This window comes from Anomaloglossus baeobatrachus, chromosome 7 (genome assembly GCF_048569485.1).
Source record: "Anomaloglossus baeobatrachus isolate aAnoBae1 chromosome 7, aAnoBae1.hap1, whole genome shotgun sequence".
NCBI classification, from domain to species: domain Eukaryota; kingdom Metazoa; phylum Chordata; class Amphibia; order Anura; family Aromobatidae; genus Anomaloglossus; species Anomaloglossus baeobatrachus.
This window is the reverse complement of record NC_134359.1, coordinates 282,557,880-282,574,209: the sequence shown is the minus strand read 5'-3', so window position 1 is coordinate 282,574,209 and position 16,330 is coordinate 282,557,880. Positions and strand designations below refer to the sequence as shown.

General features: G+C 48.9%; 1 protein-coding gene across 1 annotated transcript in view; it reads right to left on the bottom strand.

The window, feature by feature from the left end:
- LOC142245516 (rho GTPase-activating protein 17-like) overlaps positions 1-16,330 on the bottom strand; it is a 105,583-nt gene that overhangs the window by 18,460 nt on the left and 70,793 nt on the right. Inside the window, 6 exon segments of the mRNA XM_075318277.1 lie at positions 427-507; positions 823-904; positions 8,639-8,750; positions 10,988-11,115; positions 12,641-12,722; positions 16,258-16,326. Of these exon segments, the coding sequence (XP_075174392.1) occupies positions 427-507; positions 823-904; positions 8,639-8,750; positions 10,988-11,115; positions 12,641-12,722; positions 16,258-16,326 (554 nt within the window).

The window sequence follows — 16,330 nt, the reverse complement described above, 5'->3', positions numbered from 1 at the left end:
TTCTACACAGCTGCCTGGGCTCTTATATACAGTATTCTGGAACGCTGTATATAAGGGCCCACTGATGGTGGCCACAGCTTATAGTCGCCAAATCTGGTGACAGGTTCCCTTTAAAAGGATAAAAAAAAAATAATTCAGTCGGAGAGCAGGAGTGACCTTAAAAAAAAAAAAAAAAAAAACTAAAACAAAAAAAAGAGAACTTCCTTTAAAAGGCCGACAAGCTTGTGTGTATGGGGGTGTAAGATTTTTCCCCCTAACACATTAGCAGATCTCAGCAGCGTACTTTCCTCTCCCCATAGGAAACCAGAGAAGGTTCGGCCAAGTTGACTATGTAAGGGGGTAAGAAAGAGATCGTGATCGGCCCCAAACTAAGTCCATAGATCAGAAGGAAAAGTAAAGAATGTGAGGAAGCTCTTAGCCTCTTACCGGAAGTTTTCTAAGTTGGGTTTGGGTAGTTTCTGGCACACGACCCACAAACTCTGCAGCTTGGTGTTCTGGTCTTGGACACTGAAGACAAAAGTATATAAGAAGTGAGTCACGACAAAATTGAAAAGAAAGGGCAGAAAAAAAATGTTGGGTTGATATTGACAAAGGAGAGTCGTGCACCATAGGCATAACAGCACCGGCTTATCCTGGAGTGTCCCTTTAAGAAGGGTGGAGCCATACAATTGCTCTGTAATGGTGAGGTGGGTCCCTGTGCAGACGCAGCTCTTATATCTCAGGCCGTACTGATCGGCTATAATTGATTCTATATCCAAAGCTCTTAACAATCCCATCTGCACCCAACGCAAGCGCTTCATGAATAAATGAGGCTCTGCTTACTTCCCAGCAGCGATCCACTCGTCATAGAGGGCGAAGGTCATCAGAGGCTCCGGCAGCTCGCGGAGGTAAGACTTCAAAGCTCCTGTACAAGAGAAAAACAGAAAAAAAAAATGTAATAACAATATTATTCAATTTAATAATTTGGCCACTAGGGGGCAGCATCACATTGGTATTGCGTCTTGCCAACTCCTTAAATGCCAGCGCCCCAAAGATGCTGAAATCCCCAAAAACAGTATCTAAATCTGAAATATAGGACGATTCTTGTGCAAAAAATATTTTAAAAAGCTGTCAATTTGTTAAAGGTTTCTTTAAAAAAAACATGGCGGCTTTCGTTCACAAAGAGCCCCCTCGTGTCCGCAGGCCGTGACTGCACCTCATCCCCATTGGGGGTTTATTCACACGTTTGAGAAAAACAGACCAACGATCGGCAAAGTTGGCAATGCAAGTTTACGGGGCCGAGAAAAAAAATAAAAAATAAAATAAAAAAATCAGACTGCACTATGATGACATCCAAGTGCAGCATGATTTTTACAGATTATCAGAATGGAGATTTCTTTTGTATTAATTTACAAGAAATTCGGATGGCACTGATCAGAGTGTGGTGCGAGCGTTATCAGATCTTCTTGTAGGTGGAGAAATATAAACAAAAAAAAAAAAAACACTTCATCTTCTCCATGAAGATCGAGAGCGCACTCGGATGTCATCATAGTGCAGTCTGATTACTTTGCGGACCCATTGACAATTTTGATCCGACCCTTGGATCAAAATTGGACATTTCTCCGTTTTTTTTTCTGCGGACCACTCAGTAAAAAGAGAAAAAAAAACTGCACATGTGCACAGCCCCATGGAATATCAAGGGTACAAGAGCCATTCTTAGAATCACATATAGCACTTGTGCAAGAAAGAAGGGAATTTTGTTACTTACCGTAAATTCCTTTTCTTCTAGCTCTTATTGGGAGACCCAGACGATTGGTGTATAGCACTGCCTCCGGAGGCCACACAAAGCAATTACACTAAAAAGTGTAAGGCCCCTCCCCTTCTGGCTATACACCCCCAGTGGGATCACTGGCTCACCAGTTTTAGTGCAAAAGCAAGAAGGAGGAAAGCCAATAACTGGTTTAAACAAATTCTCTCCGAGTAACATCGGAGAACTGAAAACCGTTCAACATGAACAACATGTGTACCCGCAAACAAACCAAAAATCCCGAAGGACAACAGGGCGGGTGCTGGGTCTCCCAATAGGAGCTAGAAGAAAAGGAATTTACGGTAAGTAACAAAATTCCCTTCTTCTTCGGCGCTCTATTGGGAGACCCAGACGATTGGGACGTCCAAAAGCTGTCCCTGGGTGGGTAAAGAAATACCTCATGTTAGAGCTGCAAGACAGCCCTCCCCTACGGGGAGGCAACTGCCGCCTGCAGGACTCTTCTACCTAGGCTGGCGTCCGCCGAAGCATAGGTATGCACCTGATAATGTTTGGTGAAAGTGTGCAGACTCGACCAGGTAGCTGCCTGGCACACCTGTTGAGCCGTAGCCTGGTGTCGTAATGCCCAGGACGCACCCACGGCTCTGGTAGAATGGGCCTTCAGCCCTGATGGAACCGGAAGCCCAGCAGAACGGTAGGCTTCAAGAATTGGTTCTTTGATCCATCGAGCCAGGGTGGCCTTAGAAGCCTGCGACCCTTTGCGCTTACCAGCGACAAGGACAAAGAGTGCATCCGAACGGCGCAAGGGCACCGTGCGGGAAATGTAGATTCTGAGTGCTCTCACCAGATCTAACAAATGTAAATCTTTCTCATACCGATGAACTGCATGAGGACAAAACGAAGGCAAAGAGATATCCTGATTAAGATGAAAAGAGGATACCACCTTCGGGGGAAACTCCTGAATGGGGCGCAGCACAACCTTGTCCTGGTGGAAGACCAGGAAGGGAGCCTTGGATGACAGCGCTGCTAGCTCAGACACTCTCCGAAGAGATGTGATCGCTACCAGAAAAGCCACTTTCTGTGATAGTCTAGAAAGTGAAACCTCCCTCAGAGGCTCGAAGGGCGGCTTCTGGAGGGCAACTAGTACCCTGTTCAGATCCCATGGATCTAACGGCCGCTTGTACGGGGGTACGATATGGCAAACCCCCTGTAGGAACGTGCGCACCTTAGGAAGGCGTGCCAAACGCCTCTGAAAAAAGACGGATAGCGCCGAGACCTGACCTTTAAGGGAGCCGAGCGACAAACCTTTTTCTAACCCAGATTGCAGGAAAGAAAGAAAGGTAGGCAATGCAAATGGCCAGGGAGACACTCCCTGAGCAGAGCACCAGGATAAGAATATCCTCCACGTTCTGTGGTAGATCTTAGCGGACGTGGGCTTCCTAGCCTGTCTCATGGTGGCAACGATCCCTTGGGACAATCCTGAAGACGCTAGGATCCAGGACTCAATGGCCACACAGTCAGGTTCAGGGCCGCAGAATTCCGATGGAAAAACGGCCCTTGGGACAGTAAGTCTGGTCGGTCTGGGAGTGCCCACGGTTGGCCGACCGTGAGCTGCCACAGATCCGGATACCACGCCCTCCTCGGCCAGTCTGGGGCGACAAGTATGACGCGGCTGCAATCGGATCTGATCTTGCGTAGCGCTCTGGGCAAGAGTGCCAGAGATGGAAACACATAAGGGAGCCGGAACTGCGACCAATCTTGCACTAGGGCGTCTGCCGCCAGCGCTCTTTGATCGCGAGACCGTGCCATGAAGGTTGGGACCTTGTTGTTGTGCCGTGACGCCATTAGGTCGACGTCCGGCACCCCCCAGCGGCGACAGATTTCCTGAAACACGTCTGGGTGAAGGGACCATTCCCCTGCGTCCATGCCCTGGCGACTGAGGAAGTCTGCTTCCGAGTTTTCTACGCCGGGGATGTGAACTGCGGATACGGTGGAGGCCGTGGCTTCCACCCACATCAGAATCCGCCGGACTTCCTGGAAGGCTTGCCGACTGCGTGTCCCCCCTTGGTGGTTGAGGTATGCCACCGCTGTGGAGTTGTCCGACTGAATTCGGATCTGCCTTCCTTCCAGCCACTGCTGGAAGGCTAGTAGGGCAAGATACACTGCTCTGATTTCCAGAACATTGATCTGAAGGGTGGACTCCTGCCGAGTCCACGTACCCTGAGCCCTGTGGTGGAGAAAGACTGCTCCCCACCCTGACAGACTCGCGTCTGTCGTGACCACCGCCCAAGACGGTGGTAGGAAGGATCTTCCCTGTGATAATGAGGTGGGAAGAAGCCACCACTGCAGAGAGTCCTTGGCCGTCTGGGAAAGGGAGACTTTCCTGTCCAGGGATTTTGACTTCCCGTCCCATTGGCGGAGAATGTCCCATTGAAGTGGACGCAGATGAAACTGCGCAAACGGAACCGCCTCTATTGCCGCCACCATCTTCCCGAGGAAGTGCATGAGGCGTCTTAAGGAGTGCGACTGACTTTGAAGGAGAGCCTGCACCCCAGTCTGTAGAGACCGCTGCTTGTCCAGCGGAAGCTTCACTATCGCTGAGAGAGTATGAAACTCCATGCCAAGATACGTTAGTGATTGGGTCGGTGACAGATTTGACTTTGGGAAGTTGATGATCCACCCGAACGCCTGGAGAGTCTCCAGTGCAACATTTAGGCTGAGTTGGCATGCCTCTTGAGAGGGTGCCTTGACCAGTAGATCGTCCAAGTAAGGGATCACAGAGTGTCCGTGAGAGTGCAAGACTGCTACCACTGCCGCCATGATCTTGGTGAACACCCGAGGGGCTGTCGCCAGACCAAATGGCAGAGCTACGAACTGAAGATGGTTGTCTCCTATTACGAAGCGTAGAAAGCGTTGGTGCTCTGTAGCAATCGGCACGTGGAGATAAGCATCTTTGATGTCTATTGATGCTAGGAAATCTCCTTGAGACATTGAGGCAATGACTGAGCGGAGGGATTCCATCCGGAACCGCCTGGCGTTCACATGCTTGTTGAGCAGTTTTAGGTCCAGAACAGGACGGAAGGAGCCGTCCTTTTTTGGAACCACAAAGAGATTGGAGTAAAATCCTCGCCCCCGTTCCTGTGGGGGGACAGGGATCACGACTCCTTCTGCTCTTAGAGAGTCCACCGCCTGCCGCATGGCATCTGCTCGGTTGGGGTGTAGGGAGGTTCTGAAGAACCGAAGTGGAGGCCGAGAACTGAACTCGATTCTGTACCCGCGAGACAAAATGTCTGTTACCCACCGGTCTTTGACCTGTGACAGCCAAATGTCGCAAAAGCGGGAGAGCCTGCCACCGACCGAGGATGCGGAGGGAGGAGGCCGAAAGTCATGAGGTAGCCGCTTTGGAAGCGGATCCTCCATTTGCTTTCCTGGGGCGTGAGTGAGCCCGCCAGGAATCTGAGCTCCCTTGTTCTTTCTGAGTCCTTTTGGACGAGGAGAATTGGGCCTTGCCCGAGCCTCGAAAGGACCGAAACCTCGACTGCCACTTTTTCTGTTGAGGTTTACTTGCTCTGGGCTGTGGTAAGGAAGAGTCCTTACCCTTGGACTGTTTTATGATTTCAGCCAATGGCTCACCAAACAGTCTGTCTCTAGATAATGGCAAGCTGGTTAAGCATTTTTTGGAACCAGCATCTGCTTTCCAGTCCTTTAACCACAAGGCTCTGCGCAAAACCACAGAATTGGCGGACGCCATAGCGGTACGGCTCGTAGATTCTAGGACCGCATTGATAGCATAGGTCGCAAACGCAGACATTTGCGAAGTTAGGGACGCCACTTGCGGCACTGCTGGATGTATGATAGCATCCACCTGTGCTAAACCAGCTGAAATAGCTTGGAGTGCCCACACGGCCGCGAATGCTGGAGCAAACGACGCGCCGATAGCTTCATAGACAGATTTCAACCAAAGGTCCATCTGTCTGTCGTTGGCATCTTTAAGTGAAGCGCCATCCTCTACTGCGACTATGGATCTAGCCGCAAGCTTGGAAATTGGGGGATCCACCTTTGGACACTGGGTCCAGCGTTTGGCCACCTCAGAGGGAAAAGGATAACGGGTATCCTTAGAACGTTTAGAGAAACGCTTGTCTGGATGAGCGTCGTGTTTCTGGATCGATTCTCTGAAGTCAGAGTGGTCCAAAAAAGCACTTAATTTACGCTTGGGATACAGGAAATGGAACTTCTCCTGCTGTGCAGCTGCCTCCTCTGCAGAAGGGGCTGGGGGAGAAATATCCAACAGTCTATTAATTGCCGATATAAGGTCATTAACCATGGCGTCACCATCAGGGGCATCCAGATTGAGAGGGGCCTCAGGATTAGAATCCTGATCACCGTCCTCAGTCTCATCACAGAGAGACTCTTCTCGCTGAGACCCTGAGCAGTGTGAGGACGTGGAGGGTCTTTCCCAGCGAGCTCGCTTAGGCTGCCTGGGACTGTCATCTGAGTCAGAGACTTCAGCCTGTGATGCTTGAGACCCCCTTGAAGTACGGATTAGTTCCAACTGAGGGGGACCGGAGAGCATAGACACAGCAGTGTCCATGGCCTGAGCAACTGGCCTGGACTGCAAGGTCTCCAGGATTTTTGACATAGTCACAGACATTTTATCAGCAAAAACTGCAAAGTCTGTCCCCGTCACCGGGGCAGGGTTCACAGGCGTCTCTGCCTGGGCCACTACCACCATAGGCTCTGGCTGACGGAGTGCCACTGGGACTGAACATTGCACACAATGTGAGTCTTTGGAGCCTGCCGGTAGATCAGCCCCACATGCAGTACAAACAGTGTACACAGCCTGTGCCTTGGCACCCTTGCGTTTTGCGGATGACATGTTGCTGCCTCCTCAGAGCAGTACAGGGTGTCCAGCCAAGAAGCGACCTTACAGTGCAACTATATATATATATATATATGGTACTAAGAAAAAAGTACACTAATATAACACTGAGGCACTAGTGGGGCCAGCACTAAGTGCAGCTTACCGCCCGCTTAGGAGCGGGTGTGTGGTCGCCGAAATCCCTTTAGTCTGGGTCTCCCAGAGCCTGCTGCCTTTCCCCAGCCAGACCGCATGTGTAATGGCTGCCGGCGTCCTTGTGGAGAGGGGGGGCGGGCCCTGGGCGTATACAGACGAAGAGCGGGAAGCCTGCTTCCCACTGTGCCTAGTGAGAGGGCTGGAGCATGTAAATAGAGCTCCAGCCCTCGGCGCTGCCAATTGAGCAGCGTCTCTCCCCTACCCTGATTGACAGGGTGGGGGCGGGAACGAAGCGGCGCTAGGCCGCAGAAGCCGGGGGCTAAAGTTAGAAGCGCCGCCGCCGTAAAAGCGCGGTCGGCGCAAAGTCCCCGGCGCACCACAAGTCGCAGCTGCGCCGCCGCTCCTGTAGCGGTCGGCGCAGTAGTTCCCAACATGTAACGTCACTCAGCAAAGCTGCAGTGACCTAACCCCAGCGCACAGCGCTACTGTCCCCGGCGCACTATAACGCTCAGCAAGCCTTGAGAGTGTCTGTGCCTGCCGGGGACACAGAGTACCTGAAAGTTGCAGGGCCTTGTCCCTGAACGGCACTCCCGCTCCAAATCCAGCAGGTTCTCTGGGTCTGTGGATGGAGCCCGGCCCCAGGGCTTGGGGGCCGGCAAGATCCCACTTCCACAGAGACCACCAGGGGATGTGGAAGGAAAACAGCATGTGGGCTCCAGCCTCTGTACCAGCAATAGGTACCTCAACCTTACAAGCACCACCGCGGGTGAGAAGGGAGCATGCTGGGGGCCCCATATGGGCCCTCTTTTCTTCCATCCGATATAGCCAGCAGCTACTGCTGACTACAAACAGTGGAGCTATGCGTGGATGTCTGACCTCCTTCGCACAAAGCAGAAAACTGGTGAGCCAGTGATCCCACTGGGGGTGTATAGCCAGAAGGGGAGGGGCCTTACACTTTTTAGTGTAATTGCTTTGTGTGGCCTCCGGAGGCAGTGCTATACACCCAATCGTCTGGGTCTCCCAATAGAGCGCTGAAGAAATTTTGAATTGTGAATGAGGCCTTAAAGGGGTTGTCCACTACTTTTACATTGATGGCCTATCCTTAAGATAGGTCATCTATGTCTGATCGGCCGGGGTCTGACACCCCGCGCTCCCTCCGATAAGCTGTTCTCGGTGCCGGTGGCGACAGCAGGCAGCCGGACAGGCTCAGTTCCGGAGCTGCTCCGTCATCTAATAGCGGCCAAGGCTGGGTACTGCACATCCGCCTCCTATTGATTAGAATACCCAGCCGCTATCAGAAGGCAGAGCAGCTCCGGACATGAGCATTTCCAGCTGTCGCCGGGAGCGAGGACAGCTGATTGCGGCTGATCAGACATTGATGACCCATCCTAAGGAAAGACCATCGATGTAAAAGTAGTGGACAACCCCTTTAATATCAAACAGAAGGCCATTGGCCGGGTGTATTCCTGTTTATCGAAGAAAGTGGCCCTGATTCTCTAATGTCTGCACCCAGCGTTAGCTCCTTGGTGTCCATATATATGGAGCAGGACCTAGGGGCTGATCCAGGACGTCCGTCACATCCTCTGCGCAGGGTATACTCTGTGCAAACATCTTGATATTCTCCACTATTTGGCCCTATAGAACTCACCATTTAATCTTCCAGCCTCAGACATAGTTTAATATGGGGGGGGGGGGGGGGGGAGGAAAAAAAATCCACCAATTATTTTTTTTGGGTTGGAATCAGAAGTAAATTGGAGGAAACCCACATGCATTACCTCCAGGCAGATCGTGGTTTGGCTGGAATCAGTGCCGGCCCCGGCATCACATTGCAGCCAAGCCACAAGACAAGGGTGCGATATCAATGAATGCCTGACTCTTACCTGCCACGGCGTGCGGGTCCGAGTAAAACTCCTCCAGGTGGGACGTGGAGCAGTCCAGAGCGGCTTTTAGCTTCTTGAGCTTGGAGGCACCGGCGGCGATCCTGAACAATCCCTGCAGGAAAGAATGGAGGCGGCTCTGACAACATGTTTCAGCTACCGTATTTTCCGGGTTATAAGACGCGTCTTATAATCTGGATATGGGTTACCGAAGCAGCGGTGATGGAGCAGGGTCACAAGACGGAGGGTTGGCGATACTGAGGGCTCGGAGGAGGGGGTGTCACTGCAGTGGAGAGGCTCAGGAGGGTCACAGGACGGAGGGTCGGTGATACTGAGGGCTCGGAGGAGGGGGTGTCACTGCAGTGGAGAGGCTCAGGAGGGTCACAGGACGGAGGGTCGGTGATACTGAGGGCTCGGAGGAGGGGGTGTCACTGCAGTGGAGAGGCTCAGGAGGGTCACAGGACGGAGGGTCGGTGATACTGAGGGCTCGGAGGAGGGGGTGTCACTGCAGTGGAGTGGCTCAGGAGAGTCACAGGACGGAGGGTCGGTGATACTGAGGGCTCGGAGGAGGGGGTGTCACTGCAGTGGAGCGGCTCAAGAGAGTCACAGGACGGAGGGGCGGTGATACTGAGGGCTCGGAGGAGGGGGTGTCACTGCAGTGGAGCGGCTCAAGAGAGTCACAGGACGGAGGGGCGGTGATACTGAGGGCTCGGAGGAGGGGGTATCACTGCAGTGGAGCGGCTCAAGAGAGTCACAGGACGGAGGGGCGGTGATACTGAGGGCTCGGAGGAGGGGGTGTCACTGCAGTGGAGCGGCTCAGGAGAGTCACAGGACGGAGGGACGGCGATACTGAGGACTCGGAGGAGGGGGTGTCACTGCAGTGGAGCGGCTCAAGAGAGTCACAGGACGGAGGGGCGGTGATACTGAGGGCTCGGAGGAGGGGGTGTCACTGCAGTGGAGCGGCTCAAGAGAGTCACAGGACGGAGGGGCGGTGATACTGAGGGCTCGGAGGAGGGGGTATCACTGCAGTGGAGCGGCACAGGAGGGTCACAGGACGGAGGATCGGTGATACTGAGGGCTCGGAGGAGGGGGTGTCACTGCAGTGGAGCGGCTCAGGAGGGTCACAGGACGGAGGGTCGGCGATACTGAGGGCTCGGAGGAGGGGGTATCACTGCAGTGGAGCGGCTCAAGAGAGTCACAGGACGGAGGGGCGGTGATACTGAGGGCTCGGAGGAGGGGGTATCACTGCAGTGGAGGGGCTCAGGAGAGTCACAGGACGGAGGGTCGGCGATACCGAGGGCTCGGAGGAGGGGGTGTCACTGCAGTGGAGCGGCTCAGGAGAGTCACAGGACGGAGTGTCGTGATACTGAGGGCTCAGAGGAGGGGGTATCACTGCAGTGGAGTGTCTCAGGAAAGTCACAGGACGGAGTGTCGGTGATACTGAGGGCTCGGAGGAGGGGGTATCACTGCAGTGGAGTGTCTCAGGAAAGTCACAGGACGGAGTGTCGGTGATACTGAGGGCTCGGAGGAGGGGGTGTCACTGCAGTGGAGTGGCTCAGGAGAGTCACAGGACTGAGGGTCGGCGATACTGAGGGCTCGGAGGAGGGGGTGTCACTGCAGTGGAGCGGCAAAGGAGGGTCACAGGACGGAGGGTCGGTGATACTGAGGGCTCGGAGGAGGGGGTATCACTGCAGTGGAGAGGCTCAGGAGAGTCACAGGATGGAGGGTCGGCGATGTGGCGGGTGCCATTGATCTGACAGCGGGCTGCGGGCTCCATTGAATCACCCATAGTATATGTGATGGACTTCACGGAAAGTTGGCTGCGGAGACTGCGCGTGAGCAGATTGACGTGATGGACTTTAAGATAATGGCCGCGGAGTCCTATCTGCGCATGTGCCACTTCCGCGGCCATTTTCTTGAAGTCAATCTCGTCAACTGCGGGAGATTCAGTGGTGCCGGCAGTTCGCGGCAGATCAATGGCACCTGCCGCTGCCACACCCCCGAACCCGCAGTATCGCCGACCCTCCGTCCACTGACCCTCCTGAGCCACGACACCCCTATCCCTGAGCCCACAGAATCGCCCTGCCTCCTATAACCTGAACCGCTCCCACCACCGCTCCCTTCTGGTGAGATATTAGAAGACGCACGAAGATAATAAGACAGACCCTCATTTGAACATTAAAAATTATTTTTTCCTATTTTCCTCCTCTAATTTGGGGGGCATCTTATAATCCAGTGCGTCTTATAAAACGAAAAAAACGGTATATTTTAGTGTGAGCTTTCATACATACTGACACATATAGCATATCATGTGTTTAGAAGGACAAGGGGGTGACACGGAGCGTTACCCACCTCTTCCTTCATCCCAGTTTCCAGCAGCATCATCACGCAGGCTTCGATGGGCACCGCAATGTCCCGCGAGCTGCGCTTCAAGTGCTCCTCTAGTGCCGTGCCGAACGCCGGCTTCTCTGTCCACTTGTCTGGAATGAAAGGAACAGAGGAGAGGGGGAAATAAAAGAGTAATACTGACTATCAACTAAACTATGGAGATTTATAGAAAAATCAGAAAGTGCAAAGGAAGCAGCAAGAGACTGCGAAACACCAGTGCCGACCCGTAACAGAGTCTACCTGGAACGGGCAAAGCCACCTGATGCCAAATGCCCAGAGTTATTATTCACTGGCAGAATTAAACCCAATAATTTCCACATAGAAATGGTTAATAATTTGGGGCCAACATATTAAAGAGCAATTGCAGCCAAATATAAAATACTCCATGGAATACAAGTTTTGTTACGGGCTTCTTCAGGTGCCCAAATACAAAATGATCCATAAAATACAAGTTTCGCTATGGGCTTCTTCAGGTACTCAAATAGAAAATCCATGGAATACAAGTTTCGCTATGGGCTTCTTCAGGTAACCAAATAGCAAGTAATCTATAGAATAGAAGTTTTGCTACGGGCTTTTTCAGGTGACCAAATACAAAATAACCCAGAAAATACAAGTTTTGCTACGGGCTTCTTCAGGTACCCAAATAGAAAGTAATCCATGGAATAGAAGTTTCACTATGGGCTTCTTCAGGAACACCAAATACAAAATAATCCATGGAATGCAAGTTTCGCTATGGGCTTCTTCAGGTGCCCAATTACTAAATGATCCATGGAATACAAGTTTCGCTATGGACTTCTTCAGGTGCCCAAATACAAAATAATCCATGGAATACAAGTTTCGCTATGGGCTTCTTCAGGTGCCCAATTACTAAATGATCCATGGAATACAAGTTTCGCTATGGACTTCTTCAGGTGCCCAAATACAAAATAATCCATGGAATACAAGTTTTGCTACGAGCTTCTTCAGGTGCTCAAATACAATATAATCCATGGAATACAAGTTTCGCTATGGGCTTCTTCAAGTTCCCAAATACAAAATAATCCATGGAATAGAAGTTTCGCTATGGGCTTCTTCAGGTGCTATAGGAGCTTTCTAAACATTATGGGTACATTGTACTCTTCTGTGTGAAATCAGAGATATGGTAGGGTACAGAAGGCTTATATGCACCTCTATAGCAGCAGCCCATACAAAAAAAATTTTAATGGTCAATTATTATCTGGCTGAGTCGGACAAAACTGGATCTCCAGCAGGGCAAACAACCGCTGCAGTCAGTCTTTTTTCTCACGTATCTGCTTAATCTTGGGCAATATTGCTCTTTAAATGTTACACCCAAAAGACACTTTGTTATGGAGGAAAGAGGCGGTAACGAAAAATCACAGCAAAAAGTAAGAGTGTAAATTAGAGAGACTAGCAGGAAACAGAGCAACCTCCAACCCTGCCGGCACCCGCCTGCGTGTGGCACCGAAGGGCAGACGTGGTGGCACTTGGGCCGGCTCTTGGCACTGCACCTATAGGCCCCGGAGAGTTAGACGCACACGCAGGAGACATTGTGCCGGAGGGTAAGATCAAGCCAAAGCTGAGAGGGGTGCGAGAAGCCGGGCGGCTGGGAACGGTTACCTTGCTGGGCCTGGATTTCAGGCAGTGCTTTTTCTAATACAGATAGTGCTCTTCTATGGTATTCTGCTTGTGCCTCTAATAACTGAAGACATGACCCACGGACAAAGAAACAAAACACAATGAGGCAAGTGAGACACGGATGACCTTGAAACAAAAAAGGCAACCTATGGCTGCTCCTAAAACTAGCGGCTGCGGGTCCAAGCTGCCGCCTTCCTACCCCAGGTAGCCGGGAGAAAAAATAATGGCGGTGACATGGATCTGCTTTTCTGGAACAGCGCCACCTTTGTCCACAGACTGTGCCAGGTATTGCAGCACAGATGCATACAAGTGAATATAGCCATACCAAACACAAATCATGGCTAAGGGAAAAATAAATCACAGAAGCTCATGATAAAAGGGGTTGATCCATAAAGAATATAAATGTATGATCAATGGAGGAAAAAGAATCCCATACGTAACGGATGCAGCAGGGAGCACATGCGACCATTACTCCAGCCACTGCCTATAGGAACGGTGGTCGCACATGCTCAGTACGGCTCTGGGGACTTTAGGACTTCCTTTACAAAATAATTGGTGGTCTAAGCAGCCGGACCCTCAGTGATCACACATTTTATCAGGGGATAAATAGTGTTTATGGGACAACCCCTGTAAAGGGAACCTGTCACCAGATTTTGAACTTCTAAACTAAAGCTAGCACCTTAATCAGCGCCTGTGCTGCATTCTATGAAAGGTGCACGTTACCCCCTGACCCCCCTGTAGACCCCACAAATACCTGTATTAAATCTCCCGCCGTGTATGTAAATTGACAGGTCCAGTCCGATGGGCGTCCTAATCTGCGCCTCCTGTCCCTCCTTTCCCCGTCCTCCTGTGCTGACTGATGTGGATGACGCCTCGGGTGCCTTCCACATAGGCGGGCAAAATTTTGCGCCTCAGACACATTCCCGACTCACCCAGGGGCACTTTGCTCTGCCCTATTGCGGGCAATGCCGAAAACATAGGTGTGCCTGCGAGAACCAATGACTTCTCTGCGCATGCTCAAGATGAAGCGGGTGATGTCATCCACATCGCCGAGCAAAATCTTGAGCATGCGCAGAGAAGTCACCGGTTCCCGCAGGCACACCTATGGTTTCAGCTCTGCCAGCAATAGCGAAGAGCGAAGTACACCTGTGAGCCGGAAATATGTCTGCACAGGCATGAGATTTTGCCTGCCTATGTGGATAGCGTCCAAAGCGTAATCCACATCAATCAGCAAAGGACGACGGCGAAAGGAGGGACAGGAGGCGCAGATTAGGACGCCCATCAGACCAGACAATTTACATACATGGCGAGATTTTATAAAGGTTTCTGTGGGGTCTACAGGGGGGGTCAGGGGGTAACATGCACCTTTATAGAAAGCAAGACAGGCGCCTATTATGGTGCTAGTTTTAGTTTAAAAGGCCAAAATCTGGTGCCAGGTTCCCTTTAAATGTCAAACAATCGCTTAAAGGCATCATTAAGACGCTCATACAAATTTCTTTATAGAGTTTCCCTTTAAAGGTCCTGAATGCCATGGAGGAAACACCTAATGAACCCGCCACACCGGTCTGACTGTATATGAAGAAGGCAAACCTTTTTGCATACTAATGTGCTACATACTTCTGAACAGTCAGTCATGTATAATATATATATATATATATATATATATATATATAAATAAAAAATATATATTATAAAATATATATATATAAAAATATATATCTATATATAAAAATATATATCTCTATATATAAAAATATATATCTCTATCTATATATATATATATATATATATATATATATATATATATATATATATATATATATATCTCTATCATATATATCTATATATCTATATCTATATATCTATATCTATATATCTATATCTATATAGATATATATATATCTATATAGATATATATATATATATCTATATATATAAATATATATATAGATATATATAAAAATATAGATATATATAGATATATATATATAGATATATATATAAAAATATATATCTATATCTATATATAAAAATATATATCTCTATATCTATATATAAAAATATATATCTCTATCTATATATATATATATCTCTATATATATCTCTATCATATATATCTATATATCTATATATCTATATCTATATAGATATATATAAAAATATAGATATATATAGAAATATATATATAGATATATATATATATAAAAAAAATATATATATATACAAAAATATATATATATATATATATATATATATATATATATATATATATATATATATATATATATATATATATATATATACAAAAATATATCTATTATATATATATATATAAAAATATATCTATATCTATATCTATATATATTAATTATATAAAAAATATATTATATGTTTCCTAAAGCTGTGAGATCAGGGATCCATTGTGACTTTTCGTCACTGATAGGTTATGGGCAAAAAAAAGAGAGGCAAAATTGCGACCTACAGGCAATGGATTTCCGAGAGAACAAGGTGCAGGAATTCCTTATATCCCTGAATTAATTGCAATATTCGCAACTTCAATTGTGACTTTTTTTCCTCCAGGAGGAAACATGAGGGTCACATGAAATCTTTTTGTGTCACAATGGAATCTTACAGATCTTAAAGAAACGCTAAAAATAGAAGAGAATTGTGACTGTTTTACATCAGAAAACGCCTGAAAATAAAGGTGCGGAGGCCTTTTGTAGACTTCTCATTGCCTTTGTGCCCTTTGCTCGTGGCCTATATTAAGTCCGTGTCATAAAAGACACAATCCTGCTGAGAGGAGGTAAGAAAAACAAACAAAAAAAAAAATAAAATGCAAAAAAAAACAAAACAAAAAACGTGACTGCGTTCGGTGAAATGTATGAGATGACGGCACACGGGAACATACAAGAATATTAATGGAGGATCTTCACTGTAAAAAGTGATGGTGGACCACTGGGAGGGTTTATGATTGGTGGGGATCCCACCGAACCTGAGAAGGACGTGGTCACAGCTTTTCTTCAGCGCTACTTGCTCATCACTGCATAGCGGGGGCTACAGTTTATTTTGGCAAGATCCAAGTGCCATGGGGAAACCACGGATCCCCCCCCAATGCAGGGTCATCGGCGGTACTGCCTACAGGAAGAAGGGTTGCACCCCCATTATTCTCAGGATCAGTGCAGGGTCCAGAGATCATATCCTCGCTGATCACAGTGGTCTTATCACTTTTCAAGACCAGAAAAGCCCATTAATTATAGATTCCTTAATTAATAAGACTGCAGGGGCAAATGAGTGATCATAAGGACAACCATTCTTGCTTATTAGCAATGGTAAAACATGGTAGCGATGACCCAAAACGCTGATTCCATCCCTAGAGCAGCCTATGTCGGCAGCACATCATTTAGTGTAAACAGGCGACGTGCTGCCGAGGATCAGCAAACTGAACAGAGACCGAACTGGAGTAATATCATTTGTCCCCGTACGGTTTGCAATGACTTTCATCCATCTGGTCAAGCTCATTATTAAAGACGGTGGAACGCATGTGCACAGAAGTGTCCGTCGCCCATGAACCCTTTGGTTTCAGCAGCTATCAGTCTTACCGTGACGAAAAATAGACCGTACTCCCCTTCTTTGGAGAGAAAGTTGTACATGTCCGCCGCCAGCTGATCCTGC